This window comes from Pteronotus mesoamericanus, unplaced genomic scaffold, assembly GCF_021234165.1.
Source record: "Pteronotus mesoamericanus isolate MK-2021 breed Mesoamerican mustached bat unplaced genomic scaffold, CSHL_Meso_final contig_101, whole genome shotgun sequence".
In the NCBI taxonomy this organism is placed as follows: Eukaryota; Metazoa; Chordata; class Mammalia; order Chiroptera; family Mormoopidae; genus Pteronotus; species Pteronotus mesoamericanus.
In genome coordinates, this window is record NW_026555001.1 from 8,496,898 (window position 1) to 8,507,306 (window position 10,409).

Consider the following 10,409-nt stretch of genomic DNA (forward strand, 5'->3'; position numbering starts at 1 on the left):
TTCTCCCCCAGATTTCCTGCATTCCATTTTGGTTTTATTTTCTCTTCCTAATACATTGTCCTTCGTTTTCTTTTGGTGTCCTGTGAGAATTGTTTGAGGAAGAAGGCATGAAAAGAGCTTGGAACTATTGTATTTGGATGTAAAAGAGACCAAATAATAAAAATTGAGATTATGGAATAGCAAAAATAGAATTTTTTTGCCAAGAAATGTAGGTTTTAGACTCTCAGTAAATTTAAAGTCATATTTAAATATATGAACTAAAGTGACAGTAGTAAAGTAAAACCCAATGTGAAATTAATAAGGTTGTGAACATTTTTAGAATTACCTTTAGAGTTTGTAGTTAATTCTTTGACCATCTTGAAGGGTAAATGTTGATTTTTAATGACTGCTACAAATTAATCAGAAGTCAATTATGGTGAATGAGATCCTATTTTTTTCTCTAAGACATGACTATAACATCATATGACTTTTTGCCTGATCCTGGAAGCATTTGCTGAAGAAAACTGCCCAGAATGTTTTGAACAAAGGCAGTATTGGAATAAGTGATAATAATTTTGAGTTAAATAAGTCCTGCCATTTCCTAAGTTATCAGTTTGAATACTTCACAGTTGTGTAAAACAAACTTAATTTAGTCTTTTATTTCTTCCTACTGTGACTACCCCTTAGCTATTTATATTTGACTGTGTTGTTCTATTTTGGAATTTAGCAGATTTTTTTTTTAATTAAAGTTCAGACCAAACATTTTTCAAAGTGAAAGTGAATTTCATATAGAGCTTAAAATGATGAAGGATTTTTGTTGTTAGAATCAGATTAAATTGTCTTCTTTCTCATTGATGTCAATGGCTATTGGACTATGATAAAGTCACAAGTAATTGAAGCAGGTAATTGGGTGCTTGTGAACACAGTGAAAAGGTAAACCATTTATAAGTTGCAATTTAAATATAATGGAAGATTATCTTAATTCATTGTTAGAATGATGGCTGGCGGGCCTTCAATTTATTTTTAGTGTTCTTTGCATTTTGCTTACTTGTCTGATTTACTTTCAAGTGGAGAAACTTCCTCACTAGTTGCTTAATAAAAACTTTCTTTTGTTTACTTCCATCATTTGATTTCTATCTACTTATTTCCTAGATTTCAAAGTAATTGAAGCTATTCACAGAAACTTCTCTCTCAGGATATATTGAATATTTTACTTAAAGTATTTCTTTTTTTTGTCATTATTCTCCTGCCAGATCCTAAGAGGATATTACTCAATGGTGTGTTATCTCTGGAAGGAAAAAAAAAAATCCATAGGCTAAAATTTGAAACTAAACTCTTTGAAAAGAACCATTGAAATTGAATATAACTGACCCAAAGCTTACTCCACATGATCAAGTGACTTTTTATTGTGTATTTAGGAAACAGTTTTGATGGCTACCTGCTATTAGCAGCGGGGGAAAAAATCTTTAGTTTTAAAGGTGTCATATTTCTAGGAACTGCAGGAAAATCCAATAGGGAAGACTAATATTACCACTATTTTTTTTTAAGCTATATTTAGCTACGTTTTCTATTATGTGAATATAAATTCATGATACCTATTCTGTGATTAAAAATTGTTTTCAAATTCATTATTTTGTAATCATTTTAAATTTACAGAAAAGTTTCAAAAATAGTATAAGAACTTTTGGCTACTTTTCACCCAGATTCATCAATTTTTGTTTCCTACATTTTGTCACATTTACTTTATTACTCTCCATATATGTACTTAAAATTCTGAACTACTAAGAAACATTGTACTCCTATACTCCTAGATCTTTGAGCACAGTAGCTCCCAATGTTTTTGGCACCAGGGACTGGTTTTGTGGAAGTCAGTTTTTTCCGCAGACAGGACGGAGGAACAGAGACAGGAGGCACAGAGCTCAGGCCGTAATACAAGTGAAGCTTCAGTCGCTCACCTGTTGCTCACTTTCTGCTGTGCGGCCCACTTCCTAACAGGCCACAGACCCTTTATGGTCTGCATTCTGAGGGTTGGGGACCCTTGCTTTAGCATGTAATTCCTAAGAACAAGGACATTCTCTGACATAGCACATTACATTGCCAAAATCAGGAAATGTAACACTGACACAATGCTGTTGTCTATTATTTACATTCAACTTTGCCAGTTGTCCCAGGAATGTACTTTGTAAGGACATCCCGTCCTCTCCCTGGACCATAATATAGAATTTTTTTAAAAATTCTGATATGTTTAAATTAGTGTTACCATTATGTAGATTTTTCCTTATAAAAAGTATCTTAACAGAAATTATTAATTAAACTTAACTTCTTACTGATTTTCTTTTAAAAGGCATGTAGGAAGAACTTGTGATAGTATAGGTATCGGTTTTAGCAGTTGTCTGATTGCATGAGCTGTCTGGTTGAGATAGATGTAGAAATTAGAATAGTTAAAGGCGGTTGCAACATGACCTTGGGGGAGTCACAGCCTTTTTTGGACCTTGGTTCATTCACTGTGATATGGGTTTAATGACAGGTGGCCCGCCTGTCCCATTGTGCATATAAGTGAAGTCTCTTCAAAAACAATTAAGTAGTGCACAAGTACTTTTGGGATGTTGATTATTTTAAGATTCCAGACATGTTAGATTTTCAAATGATGATTATTTCTGTTATGATGAAAAGAGAAAGTTAAAGTGTTAGAATCTCTGTTTGTCATGTATATCTTTAGATGATAACCTTGTAATAAAAGAGCTCTGCATCTAGAAATAGTTGAGATTTAAGTTTGAGAATTATGGGCATGTAAGTAAGGATGGAACTTTTAAAAATAGCAGAAATATCCTATAACATTATAGAAAGAGATGTATCAGTGGCTGAGTGGCACCCATAGAGATAGCAGGTGGTGGGAAAGGAAATTCTACTTCTTAGATACTTCTAGATTTGTCAGTATAGTATTGCTTAGGCAGTTCTCATTTCCTAACGTTGAAGTTATGAACATAATTGCAGAATAAAATAAATTTTAGTTCAAATTTTAATTTGAACTAAAAACAAATTAAAGTCACATCATTTACTTTTTCAGTCTCTTAGGTGGGTATTCAGTTCTGTTTTGTGTGAAGAAATAGTAGCTCTGACTAATTTATATTGTCTTTACTTTTTTATTTTTAAGCAGCGAGCTCTTCCTGCCAAATAAATAGAGTCATCAGTCATCCCACTCTTCCCATCAGCATCACTGCTCATGAAGACAGGCACATCAAATTCTATGATAACAATACAGGTAAAAATTTCTTCAAAATTGATTACTGCTAAAGCAAAAAAAAAAAAAAAAAAATCCCCACTATAAGTAGGCTGATTTTGGTGTCTGTGACTTTATCATCAGGGAATAAGCACTGAAACACAGATACGATCCCAGCTCAGTTTCTGTTCATTTCATCCAAATCTGCTAAGAACTACTTGTCATGATAGCATATAGAGTTATTCTGCTTTATTTAATAGTAAGTACATGCTATATTTTGGCCCTGGAGTCAAGATTATCAGTAGGAACACAATGAAAATTTTATTCAAATACCAATAAAAATGATCGCTTACTGTGAATATACTGGAGGAAAGTAGAAGTAGAAGAATAGGATCATTATATTTTGTTTGAAATTATTCAATTTTTGAATAGCCTTAGTGTTCAGAAGGAAAACCCCTGAGTCATTTGGTTTTATTTTATTCATTTTTCCATGGGCTGATCTTTCTTACATTATAATCCTATTTGTTCCTGATTGATTTGTATTGGGGCTTTCCTAGTTTTTATTGTATTACATGTCACTAGTCTGAAGGAAATTCATGAAGAGCTGTGCTGGGAGAAAAACACTGTTTAGCAGCCATATTTACATGAGTGTCTGCATTTGTCTTTGTAAATATGTTGACTTTTGCTGACTTTTCTTAGCTATGAGTGACGAATAATTTAACATTCTCAAACTCTCTGTTTATTGTTTCCAGCAAAGTCGTGGCTAGGTTTTCTCTCTGTTCCTTTGTCTCTGTTTCAGTCTCTTCTGTTTCCATGATCCATATAACTGGTCTGTAGCTAAAGGTGATTAATGTCTGAGTTCTAGTTAATGCACATGGCTTACTGACTTTTATATTGTGACTGAAAGACAAAAATATAATTTGGAATTTGAGCTTTTGTTTCCCATCATTACCATGGCTAGAGTGGGGAAAGAAACACTATTGTTTTAGCTGATGAAAAAAGCTATTGATTTAGTAAGTACGCAGAGAGGGATGAGTGGAGAAACCAGTGTAACGTGGTAACTGGCATATATTCAGGATGAGGAAAGCTGTTAATAAAGAGTAACACTCTCTTTTTCCAAAGGCAAACTGATCCACTCGATGGTAGCCCACCTAGAAGCTGTTACAAGTTTAGCAGTTGACCCAAATGGCCTGTACTTGATGTCTGGCAGTAAGTACATCAACTCTGTATTATTTATTTATTCTTATCATTTTCATGTTAATATAATTTTTCCATTCAATTTCTTTCTTTTGATATAGGTCATGACTGTTCAATACGTTTATGGAACCTAGAAAGTAAGACATGTATCCAGGAGTTCACAGCTCATCGGAAAAAGTTTGAAGAATCAATTCATGATGTAGCTTTCCACCCATCCAAATGCTATATAGCCAGTGCTGGGGCTGATGCACTGGCTAAAGTCTTTGTATGACAGAATGCATCTTCTTCACCTTCTAGCTCTTTATAAATAATCAACTGCACAAAGGAGATAACAAGAGACCAGGGCAAGAATCAACCCCTTTTGCCCTTTTCTGCTGAAGGAGCACAGAGAACATTTGTTAAAGAATAGTTTTGCAATTCGTATACTGTTTTCTAAAACTAAGGTTGTTCAGTTTGCTGCAAGCTCAGCGGAATCTGTGAGCCTGAAAACTGTCTCAAAATTTTCCCAAAATAGGAATTTTTATTTCAAAAGTTGTTCTAATTCGCTAGGCAGGCCTGAGCGAACATAGGTTTAGCTTGTCCCCTATTGAGTAAATGGGGCACAATGTAAGGGATAATTTAAAAGCTTGGTGGCTGGGAATGAGTAGAGGAAGAGCCGAAATTTAGACCTAGTTCTCCCCTGAGAAATCTCGTTAAACACATTAGGTAGTCAAAACATTAATCTCTACCATATCTGCTGAACTAATCCCTATGTACATAATGACCAGGCAATGTTAAAATGAGTTTTTAATTTAGCTCTCCTTTCAGTTGGTCACATAAAGTACCTGGCAAAGCATTTTACCTATTAGGGGGAAAAAAAGAAATGCAATAATATGTTAAATATATTATTATTCAGAAATGCTAAACAAATATTCAGTTTGTAAACAGATATCTATATTGTATTACATTTTTGAAAGTGGATTTGTTGCCATTCTAAAGTTTAACCGTCAAAAGCTCAACATTATGAAGAATAGTTGATAGACTCTGCTTTTACTAAAGGATTTAACTTAATTCAGGTGTAAGATTCTGTTTATTTTTAAGGCAAGCAGGGCATATCTTTATAAAAATTCTATTAATTTTAAAATTCACTTTATTCATGTGATATTTATAGTATCAGAGTGGTTATTTCATATTGATAAAATCTTAACTTTTCAGTGGTTGAAAAGATGGTAGTTATTTGCAAATACTCATTTATCAAAACCCACATAACCACATTTCAAATGATCTCTGCTCGTTCTTTTTGTCTTTCATATTCAAATTATCTGACACCTACCAAAAGTAGTTCATAATTATGTTTTAACACTCCACAGGGTATGGTTAATCTCAGTCAGCTGTTTTTGCAGACATACTAAATAAAGCAAATGTTTTATACTTCAGAAGTCCTCTATTAACATCTCCAATAAGAAGAACCTCTTGAAAATTTGGATGGAAGAGCTCAGTGTATAATATTGGATAGTTTTCTCTCTCTTTTCCCCTCCCTACCCCTCATCCATTGTTTAAAACACAGCATGTTTTAATGGGCAGTGAATCGATATTGTTTCTGGGGAAAATCATATCTTAAAGGACCAGGGCTCCCTGAGCTCCTTGCCTCTGACTGACGTGGTCTGTCAGCTCTTGGGATTCTCACGACCCTACTCTCTGAACCTGGTGGACAGACCTCATCCCTGCCACACTCGCCTCCTCGCACACTCTTGTTTTCTCAGAATGTCAGAGACCAATCTAGAAATTAGAAATAAACTACTAATATCCAACTTTTCAGCAAAATGTATATATAATAGGCTCTCAGACTTTTTAAAAACTTCACATACATAAATATTTTAACCTTTTCATACAATTCCTATGTTCCTATCCCCACATATTCCATTGTCATAACAATTGCACTTCAAATGATATGTACTCCTTGAAGAATTATTCTGACATTGATGTGGATAGTAATTGGCAATTTTTCTTTAAAATTTCTGCTTGTCTATTTGTAGAATTCTTCACTACACAGGCAAATTTTCTTTAAGGACCTGTGCTAAATTTGCTTGGTGGTAATACAGATATGCTTTAATATTTTGACACAGCTACCCTGTCATTTCATCTGTGCTTTGGTTAACAGTGGGCTCAAGGGACTCTTGTATAATCAGATAAATTGACCTGGACATGAGCTACCACATCATAGCCGAGCTACATACCAGGTGAATGTTTATATTCCCAGGCAGATAATGGAATTCCACGTTGTGTTCGGTGAATTCCTCTTTTGGTTTTTCGCAGAGTAAAGTAATGGCATTGCCAGCCTAGCATTTGTAAAATGATACTGGAAAATTCTAGCCAGGTGTCCGCCCTTGGCATATTTATGATGGACAACCACAAAGCTATCGTTCTATCAGTTATCGCTTTTAATTACCAGCCAAGGTAATTAAAGGTCTTCAGTACCTTCTTTATTTATGTCACTGAAATTCTCAAAGCCAAGACTTTCTCTTCACCTGCATTTTATACCTCACGGTTGAAAGTTTTCTGTTAGTGAGTGGAAAATAACCATGAGATATATAGACCGTAGTGCAAGTGATGGAACTGTTGAAAGTTCCTTAGGAAGCCAGTGCTGTGCCTCTGGAGACTGTACATAGAAACAGAGATTCTTCTCTACTAGTGCTGTGTGATCTCAGCCTAACCATGAGCCAAAGCTGCCTTCCAACCAGATAGAAGCATATACACATGTCCGATTTTTCCCTCAGCCCATTGAAAAGGTGAACAAAATTCACAAAATGAAAACAAAATCATGATTTGAACAGTCACTGAAATACTTTCATAGGGCTTGGTTTGTAAATATTTTGGATGAAATGTATTGGAATAGTATGAAAATCATCAAGAGATGTGGGTTCCTGCCTTATTTTCATATGCTGTGGATACACCTGTGGGAGCCCACAGCACCCTTCTCCAGACTCAGCAGTCGTATGGGGCTCATTCGCTACTCGGACCATAGAGTGATATTTAACATAAGTGATATAATGACCTTCAGTATTTTTCTATTGAACAGGTTTATCAATTTTTGCCATTAAACAGATAATTAGTTATGCAAAGTATTTAGCTTTTATAATCATTTTAGTTGTGACTAAAAGGGGAGAAATTGAGCTGCATCACTGATAATGAACTTTGTGAGAAATTTTTTGTTTATCCGACTTTCATTCCTTCAGTATTCTTGCTATAAATTTCTTTTGGAGAAGATGATTTATTTGAAAATGTCTAAAATAAATATGTAAATTTTATAAATATATATTATATATATTATAAGGATATATATAATATATATATATAGACTATATATATATATATATATATATAAAAAACCATAGGTGCATTTTACTGTTTTGTATTTTCATTTTTGGAGGTAGTGTACACAGCAGGTAATGATGAGTATGATGAGTGTTGTGCTGTTTACTTTTGCAGTATAATATATATAGTTCTAACTGTTTAAATTACTGTAAATACTATATTCATTATAGGCTAGCATGCTTGTTTTAAAGACTGTCATTCTAGTTTATTAAAATCTGAATGTAAGAAAACTTGGCTATTTAAATGTGAATTGAAAAATATTCCAATCTCAGTAATGAACTATTTCCATCAAACATTCAGGATTTTTAACAAAACATGTATCATCAAGAAGGCAATAGCTAGAGAATGAGAGGTGCCTTTAAAAAAAATACAAACGCAGCCTTACAGTGAGGATGAGGATTGATTTTGGGGGGGAGGGGGAGAGAGAGAGAGGATAATTGTGTATGTGTAGTGTGTGTGTGCATGCGCCAATCTGTGAAGGTCCTGATTTGTGACCACGATGTCTTTTCAATGTATCTGCTCAACTTCTAGGACTTCAGGGGACATTTCATGCGCTGTCTTTGTGCTCTTCTGAGCACCATGTATACTTTCCAAGAATTTTGAATGTGAATTCCTAAATATTTTAGTAGTGAAGAAAATAACTCACCTCATTATAGTCAAGTTTGGGTAAAAGGAGAAATTATTGGCTTACCAAAATTATGGGATCTCATTCATGTTGGCTAAGTAAGAGTAATTTTTAAAAACTCACTTTTTTTTAGTACTTCATATGTTTCCCTCTTACACAAGAGCATGTCATGAAATTCTTATGTAATGAAGATTCAACTAGTAAAAATTATTTTTAGATAATCACCAGAACTAGTTACAATTCCACCTAAGAATAGTATTTAAATGGCATCTTTTATATCTACCTCTTTGTCATTGCTGCCATTTTAACTAAAGCAAATCTGTATGACATCTGAAATGATGGTTGGATGCAATTTAAAAATTTATGTTGGTGCTTTTCTCAGGCTTTGTCATTTAAGTTATATTGAACTAAGATTTCACAAATCGGATTGAGGGACAATTAATTTTGATTTTCTTTTGAAAGAACTGCTTAAATTTTATCATTAATATTAATAGTTGAGATAGATAAATCTCTGGTTAGTATCTATGTCTGTGTGATGTTTTCAACCAAGAGCCAAACTGTTGTTGAATTTATATGGAAAAATAGCTCTAAGTATAATTTTGTTCAACTTATTTTATTCTTTGAAAACTATTTCAAGGCAATTAAGTACACAATTTTATTTACTCATCAGTTGCCTCCATTACTGTTACTTGTTTATATAATTGCAGACCTTTAAGTGTTTGACACTTGGGACTCAGGTTGTACAAAAGTAGTTGTTGACAGAAATTATATGTATATTTTTGTGAAGTGTATCAATTCCCAAAGTTCATTTTAGGGGAAGGTCCAGAAGACTGACAGCTATGTGTAGAAACAGGATAGGTCATTGCTAAATGATTGAAATAACTTTTACCTTTGCTACTGAAGGCTTTTTAATTGGCCATACTCATTATCCAACTGCGTCTCCATGTCAGTGTAAGGGACAGGAGGCTGACAAAGTATTTAACAGATTGCATTAGGGGTGTTTTTTGTCTTTTTTTTTTTTTTTTAAATTCTTAAATCTTAGGTCAAACAGAGATCCCTAGATCCCACTTATTTATTCCAGCAGTATTCCTGAAGTAGTGCTTAGGGGTTAGAATTTTCTGGATCTTTGCTAATCAAGCTTTAGATTTGGTTTAACTGGGACCACATGTTTGTCATCCCTGTGATGCAAATTAGAAAGCTCTTTTTAATTTAGGTTAACTGTAATGTCTGCCTGGGTTTTTAACAGGCTGTGAACCAGTGAGTGCCTTGTTTATGTAGAATGATTTTTCCCTGGTTGTGTATTAGCTCCTCTCTGAAAACATCTCAGAGAACGGTATTTTAGTTGACTTGGAGAGGGCTGCTTAGTTTGGTGTTAGCAGCGATCAGAATGTCTTCAGCATGTCGCATACCTCCCTCCTTACTTTTTTCTTATTGTTTGGCTGAAGTTTGCCTCTTGTGAGAAACAAATACAACCCACCTTCTCCACACAGTTTTCCAATCCAGATGAAGAGTTACCCCCTACACTCGATCCCAACTGTATGATCTAGTAACTGTTTTTAGGAGAAACCACTCCTCTGTAATCCTGAAATCTCTTATCTTACGTGTTCTCAACTTCAGTTTACTAGAGCTGACCTCAGGGCATCACCAGTTTAGATTCCTAGGTAACTCCTAGGTAACTCCTTTTCTCCACTCCCCGCCCTCCCCCCCTGCCCCCCCCACCCCAACTGGTGAACCTTGGGTCAGATTGTATGATCTTCAGGTATTTTAAAAATTCATTCTAATATCAATTAATGTAAATTAATCCAAATGCTAATTTTTGTGGTGCAAGTTTCTTTTGTAAATTCAGGGTATGGATAAGCTCATTAAGATATCCTTTTTTGGTGGTTCTAAGTGTATTTGTTTTTAAATAAAGTGTACAAATATAGATAATGTGCTATAGGTGTCTCATGAATTGAAATATTTGTCAGATTTGGAATCTAGTGTATTTGCAGTTAAAAATACTTTTGTTATTTTGGGGGCTAGTACAGAGAAATA

General features: G+C 34.2%; 1 protein-coding gene across 3 annotated transcripts in view; it reads left to right on the top strand.

The window, feature by feature from the left end:
• The window catches only part of STRN (striatin), an 86,831-nt gene extending 79,184 nt beyond the window's left edge, over window positions 1-7,647 (top strand). For 2 of the 3 annotated variants that reach the window (XM_054567824.1, XM_054567806.1), the window contains 3 exons: window positions 3,134-3,241; window positions 4,322-4,408; window positions 4,498-7,647. In XM_054567824.1, coding sequence (XP_054423799.1) covers window positions 3,134-3,241; window positions 4,322-4,408; window positions 4,498-4,667 — 365 coding nt within the window. In that variant the 3' untranslated portion in view covers window positions 4,668-7,647. The remainder of the gene's footprint in view (window positions 1-3,133; window positions 3,242-4,321; window positions 4,409-4,497) is intronic. The other variant, XM_054567815.1, reaches the window with a different exon arrangement.
• Window positions 7,648-10,409: the final 2,762 nt, after the last annotated feature.